This window comes from Macaca nemestrina, chromosome 2 (genome assembly GCF_043159975.1).
Source record: "Macaca nemestrina isolate mMacNem1 chromosome 2, mMacNem.hap1, whole genome shotgun sequence".
In the NCBI taxonomy this organism is placed as follows: Eukaryota; Metazoa; Chordata; class Mammalia; order Primates; family Cercopithecidae; genus Macaca; species Macaca nemestrina.
Window position 1 is genome coordinate 140,109,362 of NC_092126.1, and position 19,116 is coordinate 140,128,477.

At 35.8% G+C, this 19,116-nt stretch overlaps 1 protein-coding gene across 7 annotated transcripts in view; it reads left to right on the forward strand.

The window, feature by feature from the left end:
* LOC105479608 (contactin 6) overlaps nucleotides 1-19,116 on the forward strand; it is a 307,236-nt gene that overhangs the window by 241,018 nt on the left and 47,102 nt on the right. For all 7 annotated transcript variants that reach the window (XM_011737630.3, XM_011737629.3, XM_011737633.3 and 4 more), the window contains one exon: nucleotides 18,687-18,814. In XM_011737630.3, the coding sequence (XP_011735932.2) occupies nucleotides 18,687-18,814 (128 nt within the window). The remainder of the gene's footprint in view (nucleotides 1-18,686; nucleotides 18,815-19,116) is intronic.

Below are 19,116 nucleotides of genomic sequence, written 5' to 3' on the forward strand. Positions count from 1 at the left end.
AGCACTGGGAATTAGAAAACACGGGTTGTGGTCTCAGATCCATCACTGATAAGTGGCATGACCTTGAGTAAAATTGCTAGACTCCCCTTTTTTTTTTTTTTTTTTTTTTAGGCCACTGTTTCCTGGATTTATCTTAAGATGAAATAATATGAAAACAACTTTAAGAAATACGAAACACTATATTCATGTAGTGTCTGCTTGCACAGAGATTACATTTTAGAAATCAATAGCAAACTGTAGCCCAGGAGGTTGAAATTGAAAGTTCTATATTAGTTATAACTTTATATATGTTTTAATGATTTGCTTGGGTGACCAAGTGACTGAGCCAAACATGGCAATTGCTGTGAACTGTCAAAACAGCTAAAATGATTCGGTTGGATGGATTCAGAGTTTACAGAGAGCCCTATCAGCTAGGCTGTAAGCTCCATGAAGGCACCAAGCACCATTCTTTAATTCACCGTTATAGGCCTAGCATCCACCACAAACCTGGAATATAGCACCCATTCAATAAATATTTTATGTGTTGCTAAATTAATAAAAGTTAAAATTTAATTTGTTTAACTAACTTTAGAGATTTTTCAGCTAAGCCAAAATTTTTAATAATTAATAGACCGATGGTATGATTATTCATTTATTAATTCCTTCATTCATTTTGCAAATATTTGCTGAACACCTATTATAACCTAATTGGGTGCTGGGGATAAAATGTTAAGCCAGATAGCCGCATGACATATAACATGCTTCTTGCCCTTTCTTATGATAATGTTTTTCTTTAAAGCTATTTGAAGTCAAAGATATGGGTTAAAGTCCCGATTCTACTTCTTAGTTGATAACTTCTAGCAAGTCCTTTAACTTCACAGGTTCTCAATTGGTTCATTTCAGAGAAAATAGTACTTGTCTCTCTGGTGAGGTTATATGAGACTCAAATAGTGTGTGTGGAAAGACAGGTGAGCTGTACACACACTGCTACATTGGATGTATTTATTGCTGTCATCGTAACTTGTATGCATATCCCAGTTGTGCGTGTTTACCTCTGGCAATCAAGGAACAACCATGGAAAATCAGGATGAATACAGATTAAGTTTATCTCTGCAAGGCATTCTCAGGCAACTGAGGGAATCAATTCCACATCTGCTAAGTTTGATTAATCACTTCTTTTTTTTCCTTGTGGATCTACTTAGCAAGTGAACTGACAGAAATCAAAGTCCTAGATTTGTCTCCTTATGCCCAGTGACTGCTGGCCACCTATTCAGGAATCACCTCCTGAATTTAATAGGAAATGTTACCCCACAGGAGAGACAGTTCAATGCTGTTCTCTGACAGGCAGTGTTAAAGACAATGCCTGAATTACCTGGGATTTGCTCATAGTAGACATACAAGCTAGCAACAATAAAAACAAAGAGATGGAGAAAAGAAATTTGGTCCTATTACTGGAAGAATAGTATTATACAATTGAATCTGGTCGAGTGCAGTGGCTCATGCCTATAATCCCAGCACTTTGGGAGGCCAAGGTAGAAGGACTGCTTGAGCTCAGGAGTTCGAGACCAGCCTGGGCAACATACTAAGACCATGTCTCTGCAAAAAAAGAAAAAAATGAAATGAGCTGGGACATGGTGGCACAACCCTGTGGTGCCAGCTAATGGTTGAGATGTGGGGGTGTTGAAGTGGGAGAATAACTTGAGCCCAGGATGTTGAGGCTACAGTGAGCCATGATTGTGCCACTGCACTCCAGCCTGGGTAACAGAGGGAGACCCTGTTTCAAAAAACAAACAAACAAAAAAACTGAATCTATAAGTAATTGACAGTATTTTCTCCCATTTTCCTAAAAAACGTCTACTGTACTTTGTCCTGATTTCTTAAAATTAAATAAATTAAATAAAATAAAATTCAGCTAAAAGTCAGAAAAATTCTCGTTAATAATGCTGATAACCACTTTAAGCACCTTCTATATGCTAGATGGTGTACCAGGCACTTTACATATCTCAGAACATTAAAGCACATTTTTTTTTCCTATTCAGATATATTTCTCAGGATCACAGTTGTCACCGATTATATGATTAAATTCATATCATTTTTAACCTAGTAATCTCAAAAAGTTAAATACAAAAGCATTTTAAAATTTACAGAGAATCAAACTAACTCAATTATAACGATTCTACCCCTTGGCAATTGATTTCAGAATGTGATCATATTCCCCAGAACTGAAATAAGCGGACAGCTGGACTCTCTGGGAACCAATTCCATTACCTTTACCTGCTTACCCCAAGTATATATATTTGCAGACAGGTGTTATCAAATCATGCATTCTGTGTGATTTATCCTATAATAATGCTGCTGTTAAAACCTGTGTGGCCCTGGGCACTTGGCAAATGCATGTACCTGGTAGGAAAGAGTGAACCCATTAGGTGAATTGGAATCTTATTCAATTATAGAACAAGCGGTGCTTCTTCAATATTTTTGCCTTCAAACCTCAAATTTAGAGCAGATCCACTGCACTTCCACCTGCCTGGCTCCACAATGCCCAGACACCTTCCTCTTGGGCACCCTATTCCATCGTGTGAGAACTACACAAGGAAGGTGTAAAGATGGTAGGGAACGTGGAAAGCGGGAGAAGGAAGCCAAAGTAAGAGAGAAGGAAATGACGGAGAAAGAACAATGAGAGAAAGGAGCAGGAATTTCCTGTGACAAGAAAGAAGTTCTAGTTATTGAGCAAGTCACTGGATCTTTCATTTCTTCATGCGTACAAAGGTCCCCTTGGGAAGACTTGTTTGAAAACCGTTCGCATAATGCCTGACACAGAAAAGGAACAGAAAAAAATTAGTTTGTCTTTATTCTTCTCATAGCTAAGTCATATAGACAAAGCAGTTCTTCTAGTTACACAGCCATTGCCCAATACTTAGCTACCATTACATTTTCTTATTGGAGGTTTTTTCCGATCATCTTATCTTGTGGAGGCACCAGCTAACGGGATTCTGGCTGCCTGAATGCAAGACAGCCAATTATATGATCTTTCCTCCCTGTCTGACACTTCTCTATATATTTTACAATATCTACCTTCTAAATTATTGCTGTTCCTTTTGCTTTTGCCTTTACCTGCAAGTGCTCAGTCTTAATAAAATATCTCCGTTGTACATGCCTTTTCAAGGCAACATTAACCATTATGCAGTAACTGCAAAGCAGGCTTCTCTATCCCTTCCTTCTCTTTGCAGAGCTTCCTAATGGAACAAGCAAATAACTTAATTTTATTTTGTATCACCAACTACTTAATGTAATAGTGCTTAGTACATCAGGTAGCATGAGTATCAAATAGGCAAATGAACCATATGTTCCCATATTTAAGGAAGAATGACAGTCTGCATAATGCTAGGCTTATTACAATCTCCCTTCTGTGCTGCCTCTTTGTAATAAAATTTTAAATCGTTCGTACTCAACTCCTGAGAGCCTTGTTAAGGTGAGTCTTTCCAAGGGAATACATGTTGAAGATGTCAAGAGCCATCTGATAGTCTTGCCTGTGTCACATGAAAATGTAACAAGCTAAAATCCTGTGTGTGCCCCTGTCAGTCTTGTTTTCATTTTCCCCTCTTGCCATCCAATTCTCCTTTCTTTATCCCCACTGACCTCCACTGGTCTGGGGCACTCACCTTTCACACAGTGCCTGCAGAACCACCCGACTGCAATGGTCTGAAAAAGCTCCGGTTCATTAAAGATATAAATCCTGCCTTTAAATCCAGCCTGCATAAGCCAATGTGTGCTGTTTTACCCCGCTACCTTGTGTTGGTCTATTACTGCTGTAGTCCCTCTCCTATGTTTTCGTGATGGGTAATGACATCCTGTGGCTTTCAACCAAGGGTAAATAGGAGAAAGCAAAGAAGTTTCACAAAATAAATAACATCTTATAAATTCTTAAACAGTATCTTACAACAGAAAATGGGTAGGCTTCCTTGTAGAGTGGCTGTGAATTCATGGGCTGCTATATCAGTTTCAAATTTGATCATACACCATAAGAATCTTGTGGAAAATGCAGAGCCGTGGCCATGATTTTGATTTAGTAGGTGTGGAATAGGTTAAGGAATCTGAATTTGTATAAGTTCACTCCCTCTGCCTTCAAGAGAGGCTGAAGTTGTTGAATACCACCTAGAGGAGCACTGGTTTGGTACATACATATCGGCTTAAATAGAAATGTGCTTCATTTTATCTCTGTTCCACCCTAGAACTTTGCTTCCTATCCTAACAGTTCAGCTGTTCATTCTATTTCACTGTTGAAGAGATGTAAATCCTTAGTTATCTCACTTTTTGAAAATATGAATATAATTGGCTCTAGAATGTTGTCTACTTACTTTTACCTCTTGCTTCTAATTTCTGAGTGACATTTGTATCTTCAAAATTGTACATAAATATTCAACAGCAATAATTTTATAGACAGAAAAGGTCAATTATTCATGTAATTTGTACAAATGACCTTTGTTCTTGGTTTGATTTTTGAGAAATGAAGTGGTTACTTGATATATTTTAAAGTATAATGTCCTTTTACATTTACTTAAAAAGAAAATGGTTGATGACAGATATTTGTTACACCCACACCTTCTAATGCCAGTGAGTGTATTTAAAAAATAAATAAATACATCATTAGAAAGAGAATTGCTGTCTATGACAATCCAGGTGAAGAAATAAAAGCTGGAGTAACAATGTAGAAGTCAGTCTTGTTAATATCTTCTAAACAAGCAGTGAAGCTGTCAGAGCACTTTTTCTTTTCTTAGCCACTGACTAGAATTTTTCAATTTTATTTTTCTTTTTTTCCATAGTAGAACTTTAAAATTTTTTTTTTCAAATTAAATTTATGTAAGAAAACCTTTCATACCACAGATAAAATTGCACTAATCTGGCTAATGTCCTGGAGGGAGAACCAGAACCCCACTCAATGCCCTCTTCATTTCCTCTCATCCTAAAGCTCCATGGTGTGCCCTAGAAATCCCCTAGCTCTCCAGGGAGCATAGTTTGAGGACTACTAATTTGAAGTGACAAATGTGAGTCTCAAGTGTGGCTTGTCAAACTATTCATATATTTATAAGTACAGTGGCAAACCAATTTGACAGGCCTTGTGAAAGATTCTGGGTTTATACATTTGAATGAGCTCAGAGTCTCCTGGGGAAGACAGACAAGTCCACAGCTCCGAGACACTGGGGTATGTGTCACCACTAACACGTGGTGAACGTGAAGAGAATGAGGGCAATTCACTAACTTGGCTTACAGGAGTCTAGAAAGGCTTCAACAGGTTGGAGGTAACTGAGCTGGCAGTTGAAGAGTGAGTGAAAATTTTTCCTGGAAGAGAAAAGTAGGAGGTACAGGCTTATTATGCAACTGTCTTACTCTGTATTTGGTATCCAGACTTGGTGTCATTTCAGAATTTTGGGTACAGATTTCCCTTCCTCAGTACAAGACACACTTCTCCCATGAGTCCTCTAAATGCAGTAAAGGAGACTCAAATCATTTTGTGAAGCATCCAAGAATTGACTCTTCAACTACTCAAGGAATGCTTGGATGTACCTAATAACATATATTTTAATTCTGTCTCCAATTAAATTAACCAAATACAGCCAGAAATCTATCATCCCCATATTTAACCCTGAGTTTCACTATATAAGAATAATAATGATGATGATATATCCATTTATATGGTATCCATCAAGGGCAGATAATGTGTTAAGATATTTGATACATCATTTCATTGAATTTTTACAACATACCTACATGAGGCATTTATTCATATTTTTAAATGAGTAAAACTAAGGCTTAGAGAAGTTAAGTATCATACTGCAACCAGTAAGTGACAGAAAAACATTCAGTTCTGAGAAGATCTGACTCCAAAGCCTTGTATAATCTTAAACATCACACTGCAGGATTTTAATTAGATTTCTGGTGAATTATAGTGTCCATCTGTGGAACTAAAGGCAGTCCTTCACAATATACACATTTTTTTTGTTTCTTCGCAGTTATACTAAAAAAACTTCTGCAAATAATGATATGCAAGGTAAAGCTCTATCTTTATGTCGCTAAAAGGTATAGAATAAATCAACATGTTGTCCAAATACTGAAAGATGGGAGTCTTATTTATTCACATCAATACAAAAAAAATCAGTCCTTTCAGTGGCACAGCATAATGAATACACAGTGTTCGAAAGACTGATTGGATTTTTTTATTTTTTATTTTTTATTTTATTTATTTATTTTTTATTTTTTTGAGACGGAGTCTCGATCTGTTGCCCAGGCTGGAGTGCAGTGGCACGATCTCGGCTCACTGTAAGCTCTGCCTCCCAGGTTCACGCCATTCTCCTGCCTCAGCCTCCCGAGTTATTGGGACTTACAGGTGTCCGCCACCAGGCCCAGCTAATTTTTTCTATTTTTTAGTAGAGACGGGGTTTCACCGTGTTAGCCAGGATGGTCTCGATCTCCTGACGTCGTGATCCGCCCGCTTCGGCCTCCCAAAGTGCTGGGATTACAGGCATGAGCCACTGCTCCCGGCCGACTGATTGGATTTTTAATGTAACATACAATGTAATTTTTGATGACATGGAGAGATAGATATGCAAATTCAATAAACAGGTATAAAGTCGATAAGCTCCACAAAGGAATTAAAATAGGCATAAAACTGTATATTATAACTAAGAAGAAAGAATTAAAGTTAGCAGACAAAGTGTCATACCCAGTTTGGTCCCCTATCCTCAGCCACTTTTGTAAACCTAGTTTTGTAGACTCTGAGGAATGCTATAATTCAGTAGCCAAAGGGAATCCAGGATTAGAAATTCCGCTAGCACCCTTCACTTTCAAAACCGTGTTCAATCTTGATACTCAAGTTTTCAGACACTCATGTCCTGAAATCACCAGATTACAGGGAGCTGGAGTGAAAAGATTAATAATCATTAGTGTTCCAATCCCGTTCTCTTGCCTTTTTATATGTGAAGGAAGCTGAGAACCTTAAGGTTCAAATTGCTAGTTTAAGGTCATCTGACTTGAATCTCATCTGTCTATCCCAAAGTTTTCAGCAGAAACAACTTTACATTTATAAAACTTCAAAGCCCTGAGGAAATCACACAATAGGTTCATAGTCATAAATGTAATAATAGCATAGCCAGAATGTCCTCACAATGTTCAGAATTCTCCATTATGTTCTGCATAACTCTCTCCTCCACTGTATTTTCAATTGGTTCTCCTCTAGTTACTTTGGGAGCATAGTTTGTTGTTTTTGTTTTTTTTGTTTTGTTTTGTTTTGTTTTGTTTTAATTTGTTTCTTTAAAGTCCTGCATTCACAAATTTTTGTATCCTTTGCCAACTTCGTACTTTCTCATCTTTTCTTTTGATTTACTTGGGCTGTAAGGCATGTTAGCATATGAATCTGTATTAATTATCTTTTGTGTTTTCTCAGGCATCCCAAAATGCTGCAACGAATGGAGACACTTTATCTTTCCCTTTTTCTACTGAAGAGATAAATATTTCTCTTTGGCCTATTTCACTGGATTAATTTAGTTAGGCTTTCCATCTGATGCTGTTTTATTAATGTTAAATTGTATTTCCTTAACATTTTATGGGAGTCAGCATAGCAACACACTCTGGCATGCCATCAGAATAAAGACACATCATGGAACCAAATAATTACGTTATTTAGCAACTGCTCTTACCTACCATCTCCTAATTTGTGCCATAATTCAGTCACCCTGAATCTGTCTGTGTTGTGTCAGCCACTACAAAGATGACACTTCAATTATTTGTGCATATTAAACAAGGAGACACATTTTGATAAATTTAGAAGTCTGAATATTTGATGCTTGCTTTCTTCTTTGGAGTTTAAGATAGTTGATCCAAAGACTTAAGATTGAATCATTTGTTCACTCCAGTAATTACACACTAGTTGTAAACACAATTACAGACACTAGGAATTCTGAAAAAGTAGAAACTGGTACCAGTAACATTCTCATTTAAATTAAAATGTATTTGAGTCTATTTCTAATATCTAGATAACCCTTCTGAACAACTATTTGCTGATAAAACCCTTTCAGTTAACTACCTAAGACCCTGAATCATCCTTGAAAAATCAGTTAATGAGAAGTATATCCTTAGCTATTTAATGTTAAAAATATGTATTTCTAGATTTTGTTGAGAGTTGCAAAAACAAGTAACATAAAATTACTCAGGTCTATTTCTTTTGTTTGTTTGTTTGTTTGTGGTGGAGTCTCACTCTTTCACCCAGGCTTGAGTTCGGCTCACTGCAACCTCCACCTTCTGGGTTCAAGCAATTTTCATGCATCAGCCTCTGGAATAGCTGGGATTACAGGCAAGCGCCACCACGCCTGGCTAATTTTTGTATTTTGAGTAGAGAAGGGGTTTCACCATGTTGTCCAGGCTGGTCTCGAACTCCTGACCTAGTGATCTGCCCACTTTGACCTCCCAAGTGTTGGGATTAAAGGTGTGAGCCACCCTGCCTGGCCTATTTCTTTTATAAGCATCTACTTTCCAGCAAAACATAGCAAATTGGATTTATTTGTTACCTGTTTATGATGACACTTCATATAGGTTTTTATTTTTGTTTCCTTTTCTTTCCCTCTTCCTGCTGCCCATATAGATTTAATTACACTATGCCTAATATAACTCGATACAGGTGCCCAAAGCAACACTAGTTTTTGCCTGGAGCTAGGACAGCGACTAAAAAAAATACTAGAGGTCTTACTGCAACAATTCTGTGAGTCAGTGAATGTTTAGGAACCAATAAACAGGGTCTATATTGTCATAATAATTAAAAAAATTTTACTCTGGCTTGTATTATACCCTTTAGTTTCATGATCAGAACTGAACAAAAGAATGATTAAGATTTGTTTTATACACCGACTCTTATCCTAGTGATTTGAATGTAGAGTTGACCCTTGGACAATGGGGATTGAACCGTGCAGGTCTATTTATACTTGAGTTGTTTTCATTAAAAGTTATACTGAGTGTGCCTGCCTCTCCAGCCTCTCCTTTCACCTCCTCCAATTCTTTCACCTTTGCCACTCCTAAGACAGTGAGACCAGACCCCTCCTCTTCCTCCTTCTTCTCAGCCTACTCAATGTCAAGATGATGAAGAACTTTATTATGATTCACTTCCATGTAATAAACTGTAAATATATTTTCTCTTCCTTATGCTTTTGTTAGTAACATGTTATCTTCTCTAGCTGACTTTATTGTAAAAATACATTGTATAATGCATATAACATACAAAACTTGTTGATGGACTATTTATGTTATCAGTAAGGCTTCTGGTCAATTGGAGACTATTAGTAGTTAATTTTGGGGAGTCAAAAGTTACAGGTGGAGTTTCAACTCTGTGAGAAAGTTGGCACCCCAACCACTGCATTGTTCAAAGGCCAACTCCATTTCTTTGCATCAACTTTTGTACTGCTTTAAGGGGCATCAGCAGACTAACAGAAAGTCACTTCAATTATTAAATAACCACATTGTTTATAAGTATAAAGCTTATGCTCCTTATTTATACTTATAAACAAGGTGGTTATTTGACTAAATCGCTTTCTGTTAGGGGACTGAATTTATTGATAATATTGACAAATATACATCTGGGTATAGAAAGAAAAGAAAATATTTAACAGTAAATGCAATCAGAAAAATGCATATTTATTAAGTTCCTGCTAATTGTTGGACATCCTGGAGAATATAAACAAATAAAGAATGTTAGCTACTATCTTGGGACACCCATTATGCTCTAGGCTCTCTCTCTCTCTCTCTATATATATATATAGCATAATGCATTGAATTCTCAAAACAAGATGATGATGTTATTACTACTCAATTTCCATTCTATATAAAGTTGGCATAGAAATCAAGCAACTGCTCCTAAATTAACATGGCCAAAAAGGGAAACTCAGGCACATATTCAAAGTGATCTGACTTTAGAGTCCATGGTCTTATAATCCCTATATCACCCGCCTCAAACAAACCTTAGCTTTTACAGCATATTTGGAGAACAAAAACTTATCTAAAAAGAAAATTAAAAATACAAGACAGTAAAATGATTTAGACAGTGACTCAGTAGCCAAAACACTGACTCCATATCAGAAGACCTTTATCAGGGCTGTGGTTAAGTTAGTTATTGAATCTCCCTGGCTCTCAGTTTTTCGATGTGGGGAGAAAGAGCGTATCGTGAACTGTAGTGATTGGAGAAGGGTGTGTTAGAGAAAGCTGTATACCCTGGTGGGGTTCCCCAGGAAACAGTGCTCAGTTCTGCTTCTCAGGGAGGTCCACTTGCAGGGACGCAATGGATGATTGTATCTTACTGCACAGCTGCTGCCTCACTTCAAGCCACAGGCACATCACTGGTAGCTTGGCATCTTAGGTTGTCAGCCACATAGGTTGCTTCCGGACAGGCTGTAGAGAGAAACCACTTGGGAACAGTCTGTGGAAGGAAAGACAAAGGGATTTATTTACCTAACTGCCCCTTTGCTGGTAGAGCTGCATTACCTGAACCTTTGACAGTCAGTGGAACTGAGAGAACCGAAAAGATTCATAAGGTGTGTCTGAAGCACTGGGAATCAAAATAGGTTTTCGAGGGTGAATGGGATTCAGACAAGCAGATTGGAGAGCAAAACCTCTGCTAGATATGAGGAGAAGAGAGTTTAGGCTTTCGTCTGGCTGGTTCTGTGAAGGAGGGTACTCAAAGAAAGATTTGCAAATTATAAACATTTCTTTCCTCTTTGGGACTCACACAACTCTTCCCTGAAAATAAATATTTGTGTTCTTTCCCCAAAGTCAGACAACATAAAATAGATGAATACGGTATTTAACAGTCCTTTCTATAAAATTTCCTGAATTTTTCGATATGTGTTTCCTCTTGTTCAGAACTGATGAACAATTGTCTGTGCATGTGCTTTGCGGCAAATGCGATCTACATTATTTGGTACAGTGGCCAGATTTAGATTTTTTCCTCTCTTCCCTCGATCCTGTCTCTCTTGAGATAGTACTTCGTGTTCACTTCATGTCTATCTCTTTTGCTTTTTTTCATTTTTACTACATTGATGATCTTATAAGGAATGATAAATTAGGTTTTCCTTAATCCATTGATTAAATCTTTGAATTTTGTCTGGACAAGGGTATCAGATATATTTTTGTGTATAACTACTTATGTACAATTACTTTTTTCTTTTTTTTTTTGAGACAGGGTCTCAGTCCACCAGGCTGTGTAGTGCAGTGGCACCATCTTGGCCTACTGCAACCTCCACCTCCTGGGCTCAAGTAATTCTCCCACCTCAACCTCCTGAGTAGCTGGAATTACAGGCACAAACTACCATACCCGGCTAATTTTTGTATTTTCAGTACAGATGGGGTTTCACCATATTGGCCAGTCTGGTCTCAAACTCCTGACTTCAAGTGATTCCCCACCTTGGCTTCCCAGTGTGCTGGGATTACAGGCATGAACCACCATGCCCAGCCATACAATTACTTGTAATTAAAGTTATTGACATGAAACGATGGAAAGGACAACTTTTATTTTGATTTAAATGAGCAAACTTTGTAATTTACTTGTTTGTAGATTGACTTCTTATGTGATTTGTTAAAATAAGAAATTTTTAAAAGATAGCTTATTAAATGACAGTGAGATTAACATAGATATTACACCCTAAGTATAATAATCAGGTGAAAAATCATTAAAATTCAATATTAATGTTTGATCTAAAACAGATTCTGGTGGGACATTTTACCACAATATCAGTATTTGATCTAAAATAGATTCCAGTGGGAGATTTTACCTAAAACTTAAATTGTGAACAGGAAGAATTTATACCCACATTTCTACTTCTTATCTAACTCATTTTAATCAAATCAATTTTACAATTTCCAAATATCAGTAAAATTAGAGAGTCAATTAAAATTTCATGGTCTACAGCATTATCTTTAGACAGAACTGGAAGCAATACTCCAGTTAATCATCTAACTATAAAAATAGCAGTATTGCTCTAGTTTCAGCAATAAGAAATTATAATTGCCCAATGACCCAATTTTTTTTTTTTTTTAGTATAAGAAATTTAGCTATTTCTAATCCTCTTTGTCCTCAAACTTTGCACTAAGTTATGGCTGATATCAAACAAAAAATCTAGAGCATTCCTTATTTTCTATTTACACCTTGGAATCTACATGTACAGATCTGTTTTCTATATGTAAATAAATTAAGTATTCTGTAGATATTAGATTTGCTGTAGTGACAAAAACGGATGTGAATGTTAATCTCTACTGTATTGAAATAATTATGAACAGGTATTAGTTCATGAAATGCAGGTGCTATGGTTTGGATATGGATTGTCCCCACTAAAACTCATGTTGAAATTTTATCCTCCATGTGGCAATTTTGGGAGGTGGAGCCTGTTTGGGCCTTGGGGACAGATCTCTCCTTAATAGATTAATGCCCTCCCTCTGGGGTGAGTGAGTTCTTGCTCTCTTGAGAATAGATTTGTTCCTGCTAGAGAGCATTTTAAAAAGAGTCTGGCTTCCTCAGTCTTTCTCTCTCTTGCTTCCCCTCTTGCTATGTGACCTCTTTGCACACACCAGTTTCTTTCTGCTTTTTGCCATGAGTCGAAGCAGCCTGAGGACCTCACTAGCTGCAGCTGCCCAACCGTGAACCTTCCAGCCACCAGAATCATGAGCCAAATAAACCATTTTTCTTTATAAATTACTCAATCTCAGGTAGTCTGATATAGCAACACTAAATGGACTAATACACCAGGAAAACAGGGTAAAAACATTCTGCTTTAGTCTTGATGTAATTCCTTAAAATAACACAAAATTTGATGCACATGCTGCACGTAAAGAAGCCTTCCAAGTGGATTTGATGTGATCCTTCTCCTTTCTGGTGTTCTATTCATCATGACCCATCAAGTAGAAGGTAATAGGTAAAAAATCAGGCAAAAGGGTAGAACATCTTTTACTTTTGTTTTCTGTGTATACTACCTACCTTCCCTGACAGTGGGAAGATTAAAATGTTGCATGTTCAACTGCTCTAAGAAGTCTGCCTTCAACTTATCAGTTAACCTTGAAATGTTTTTATGTTATTGGCTTCGTTTCGTGCATGTTCTATATTCTAAAGCCACTATAAAATCTACCCAGTGTCACTTAACTGTCAGACACAGCTTGTTCTTCTGAATTTTGACCCATAATGAATTAGAGGAATAGCATGGTACAATACAAACACTATTAATTTTTCTGTTGGTTGAATGGTCATACTATATATCTACACATGTAAATGCCTTTAAATTCTAATTTTACAGAACATTTTAAATGCAAATGCTATAACCTGTGATTTAATTATCTGAAGAGAATACTGAGGTTTGGTAATTTGGGGAAAATTTTTCTATTAAATTGTGTGAACAGTTAAAATATTCTAATTAGGTGGATATTAGAGAATAAAGACATGAGAGAAATGGTGTTATTACTAAACTTATTGAGGAAATAAGGAGGAAACATACCAACACCATAAGTCAAATGTCAGAATTTGGTGATGCCAAAACCAAGGAGAGTCTAGGGACTGACAACCGGAGCTAGTTGAAGCCACAAAACATACTTCTGAGTCCAGCCATAGGCAAGAATTTTAAGAAGACATTAGGCATGAGCAACAAACAGAGTGAGAATCAGAAATAGTAACTGAAGTCTTGGAGGAGAGAAAATACCAAATATTAGTATCAACTAAGAATAAGAATTAGATTAATATCTAGCATTTAATTAACTTAACTTTCACAACAATCACATCATCATTCCTAAAATAAAAATTAGAGCATTGTAGATCAAAAAGATTAAGTAGGTAAGAACACAGACAAGAGGTTGCATGAATTCAAGGAAGGATTTGAAGCAGTGAAACTTAATGCTGAGCACAGTTTTGCTGGCATTAGACTCCTTTCAAAAAGCCCAGTATATAGTAGTTAGGCCTCTTTGTTCAAAATGCAGTGTGATAAAACAATTTCTTCTTTCCTTGTTGTTTATTCCTCATGGAGTTGTAGATGTGCCTACATTCTTAAGCAGGATGAGAAATCAGTTCATTAAAAGCCTACCTATTGACTGCTAATGGAGTCAGGTACCGTGCTAAGCATTTTGAACTATTTATATCAATTATTGACACAGGTAATGTTAGTATTTCTATGCTATAGACAAAAAACAAAAACAAAAAACAAACAACAAAAAAAAAAAACAGAAAAAAAAACAAGGACGTGGGCCATTAATTAACTTGGCCCAGTAATACAAAAATCAAATGTTGGGATTCAGATTCAGTCATAAGGAGTTTGACCTCAAAGCCCACGTTGTTATCCACTCTGCTAATTACACCATAATTGCACAGGATGGCACAAGAAAAGAAGAAAAAAAATCCTTAGTATTAGCATGACCATCATTAGTGCCTCACGTGTTAAGATACTTATGGTGAAAACTCTCTTCCATAGCAGGGGAATGGATATTAAGCCTGCCTTTAAGATGCCACATAAGCTAAGAATCTTGAGAAAATGCATATACATGTACACACACAAATGTTCCATCACATTTTAGAGAGTTATTGGACTCTGAAGGTCAGATTTTAAATCTCCAATATTAAAGGTCATTCTATAAAAATAAAATTATATGTATATATATATACACACACACACACACATATGTACATACACATATAGATTACATTTATGCTGATTTTAGTAACTCTGCTATCAGTAAACCATGTTTTGGAAATGAACTGAAAGAGAACTTGATAAAATAAGTGTTTTCCGGTCTAAAGAAAGGTATGGTTAGAATCTGAGCCCTCCGCCATCTAGTGGGTACCTTGAGTCACTTATTGCTTCTCTTTATGCCTGTTTCCTGATTTATAAAATATGGGTGTAAACAATAACTAGCCCAGAAGTTTGTCTTAAGCATTCAATGAGTTAACATTTATTACACACTTACTAGAGGGCCTGTGCAGAGTCAGCTCCCTATAATAAGTCATAACCTCCATAAATGCATAACAATGAGTTTTAATGTGGAAAAGAGTACCTTTTACATCTAACACTTTTTATGTTCACATCCCCATTGTAACACCTAACATACTGTTTCAAACACAGTAGACATTTAGTTAGTATTTGCTGATTAAGAAGGAAAAAATATCTTAACATTGCTCCACTTTCAATCATGTATTTAAACTGCTATTGAATTTTTGGAAGCCTTTCCATCATTTCATGGTGCTCACAAATTTCCATACATATTTTTATTATTCATTGTAGATTAGTAGTATAACTTCAACCTTAAATCCTCATATAATAATATGCATATATGTAATCATGGTATTACCTTCTGCTTTTTTCCCTCTAACTATATGCTTTTTACAAATTATTCATGCAAATCTCTATTTTTGTTATCAGGTTTTCCTGTTTTTTACAGATAGCCAAGCTTATCTTTATTTCTGACTGTGTGTTTTTTTATTTTAAATGCCAGAGAAGTAAATGAAGGTAGAATATTTTAATATCTTTCACTGAGATGTTATTACCAATCCTCGAGATAAAGTATCTTTTTTGTATATTCTAACAGAAGAATGGAAAAAATCAGTCTTTCTCTATGAATGTTACCAAAAGCATCAATTAAAATGTTCCAGTTAATTCTTACACATGCATTTTGCCTTATCTGAAAATGCCAATTGCTCGGTACAGTTTGATCTTTACTGAGTGTTCCTTCTTTTTGTTTTTTTTAAAATCATTTCTGTTAAGACATGTTTAGATACGTTAAAAAACTGGAAATTCTTAATCTTATAGTTTTTATTTAATTTTTTTCTTAATAAAATTGAGACAATGATCAAGTTGTTTGATTCTGTTTATATTAATTTTTTACTATATTTTAATATCTCTTAATTAAGGGAGAAATCTAAGTGATACATTCAAATATCTGTACTGCTTGTTATGCCATAAAATCTTTAGTTATGATTACATCTTTGAATTTCTATATTGTACATCAACAGAGAGAATTTTTAAAGTTTATTTTAATAAATCATAATCAATTTGTTTACTAGTTTGGTTAATTTTATAAAACATTTAAAATGTATGTTATTATTCTTTTATAAATTATTTTCATAAGATCATAAGCAAGATGTAGTCTTACTTTGAAGTAAAGAAAAATTTTTCAGATTAAAGTTTAATAGTAAATAGATCAATACTTCTCCAACTTTATTGTACATACGAGTCACTGTATGTACTACAGTGCATAGGGTGTCTTGTGAAAATGCAATTTGATTCATTAGGTCTGGGATAAGACCACATTTTGAGGGGTAAACACGTGGAGTATCTTTAGGGCATGTAGTGATGACTCTGCTGAAACTTCTTGGACCATATAATTACCATGCAGAATTGTTTTACTAAACGTAAGGCAAAGTAAAGGCTCTGGAAAAAGCATGAGTACTAGGATAATTAGATATAATTGCATTCTCTGCTACTTAGCTAGTTAGTCTAGGGCAGATTTTAACTTTTTTACTTTACTCTCTCAGTACCTTAAACAGTAGTAAGCACTTGAGAAATATTGAGGTATTGATTAAAATTTCATAAGAAATAATCAGCCTCAATGACGGCAATTTCAACTCAATTTAGCAAACATTGAAGACCTACTGAGCCTGAAAGGGGTAGTATACTCAGGGTACCACTGCACACAAGAATTATCCCTTTCTGGAAGTTGTGGGAAAAATCATATGAAATATAAACATTGGCATTGACTTAGTGGCTGGAAAATCTGCTTGGTGGCCTTTAGATATCAGTAGACATATCATTTCTGTCGTGTGTTTTTTTATTGGCCAATAGTCCAGGTTTCTGTGTTGTTCAAAATTCCTAGTTATTTCTAAATGTTAGGGGTAGATGCACCCAAAAGCTTCTCATTTACCTCTTCTAATTTACCTCTTCACATTTATCTCTACTAATTGAAATCAGATAAAGAATTATATTTGGCCCGGGTTTGCTGCATAATAGAATAGTTTTGTTACTCTGTCAATAATGGCGTAATTCAATTGTTTATGTAAATTGGGATCTAGTACACTAGACATCTCAGAAATTAAATAAGACATTACATGTCTGCTATTGGGGAATACTCTAAGATAATGACTTAAAAAAATCTGATTACATGCCATGGAAAATTCTAAATTCAGATGTGGCTCCTTCCACTCATCGATAACAGAATTTGGAATCTTTTATTAATAATAAATCCAATGTCAGAAGCTGGCTTCATACAAATTGTAGTTGGCTTGTATTCTCTGTGTTTCAAATTGAGTAATTAATTATATTAGCTACATTTCGTGTTATACATATATTAGAAACAATGATATGTTTGCAATGCAGCAAATACTATTTTGTTATTGTTAATGGATACGGCATGCATGCAAATTGTCTAGCCTTTCTTGCCTTTAAAACTGTTGTTAAAAATTACTATGTTGTCACTTATTTTGATACAATCCTACCTACTAACGTTTTTAAAAAGTTGGTAACTACATTTGTAAGATATAAAATATGGTAGTCTAAAATTGGACAAATCCTTTTGTTTTTACATTTTTTCGGTCTCTTCGTGTTACATTTGATGGTGAATTTTTCAGGGAACAAACCTCGTTTTTTTTTTTTTTTTTTTTTTTCTGATTTCAGTGGCATTGTGCTTTAGACTATGCTAGAGTTTCAGAGAAAATTTAATATGGATTATATTATGAAAGATGGGAACTTCTTTGGCAGATAAACCTCCTTTGTGTACTCTATCTTTTAGTAATATTAGTATTAATTCATAATTAACCCATGAAGCCTTAGTCTTTCTACTACTTTCTTCTTCTTTTTTTTTTTTTTTTTTTTTTTTTTTTTGAGACGGAGTCTCACGCTGTTGCCCAGGCTGGAGTGCAGTGGCGCGATCTCGGCTCACTGCAAGCTCCGCCTCCCGGGTTCCCGCCATTCTCCTGCCTCAGCCTCCTGAGTAGCTGGGACTACAGGCGCCCGCCACCGCGCCCGGCTAATTTTTTTTTTTTTGTATTTTTAGTAGAGACGGGGTTTCACTGTGGTCTCGATCTCCTGACCTTGTGATCCGCCCGCCTCGGCCTCCCAAAGTGCTGGGATTCTTCTTCTTTTTGATGGGATAGGCCACATAATAAGCATGGCCCTCTGGCCATGGAACCATATGGACAGTTTCTTCAACTCATCAGCACTGGCAAATACTGTCATGGTTCAACATCCTGTTGTGTGGCCACAAAAAATGCTAAGACAGACCACGTTTAAAAAGACACAGACTAATTGTGAAAATCAGCTTGCGTTTCTCCTAGGCCAAGTTCAATTTTCACCAGTGAGTTGACTTTGGAAAATACACAGTATATAGTTGCATTTCTTATTCATCAAGCAACTTGACATTATACTATCAAGCACTGATTTTATTTTTAATATGCTTTGAAATCAACAATGATAATTCAAATTATAGAATGATAATTATCAATATTGTGTCAGAATAAAAGCAAATGCCATTTACTGTAATATGTAGACATAGAGATAGCTCACAATGAAGAACAGAATAATAGGAAAGGAATCAATTCATATTATCACATATACCCATGATTTTAGTAAAGTTTTAAAATAAAAATAAGCACTTATGATTTACCAATGTTGAAGAGCCTTACTTCCATTAATTATGTATTTTCTTTTTAGAATGTTTCTCTTGGAGGATGGCAGCCTCAAGATATATAATGTTACCAGGTCGGATGCTGGATCATATACATGCATAGCCACAAATCAGTTTGGAACTGCAAAGAACGCTGGCAGCCTCATTGTAAAAGGTATCACATTATCTTCATTTGTGCTTGATGAACATTGTAAATCTGCAGGAGTATCATGACTTCTATCACGGTGTCAAACCTATACCATATTGTATATGTGAAATAGTTGATTTCACAGTTTGTTTAAGAGATCCATTACTGTAGTCATTAATAGCATGCACACTTTGCCAGTGGGATACCATGGTAGATGTGAATACTTTGGCAATTGAAAATGCTGTCAGAATATAATTAGAGTTAAAAACTACACCTAAATTATTGGCTTTTTACATAAGCCTTAATGTTAGGGGCCATGGACGTTTTGA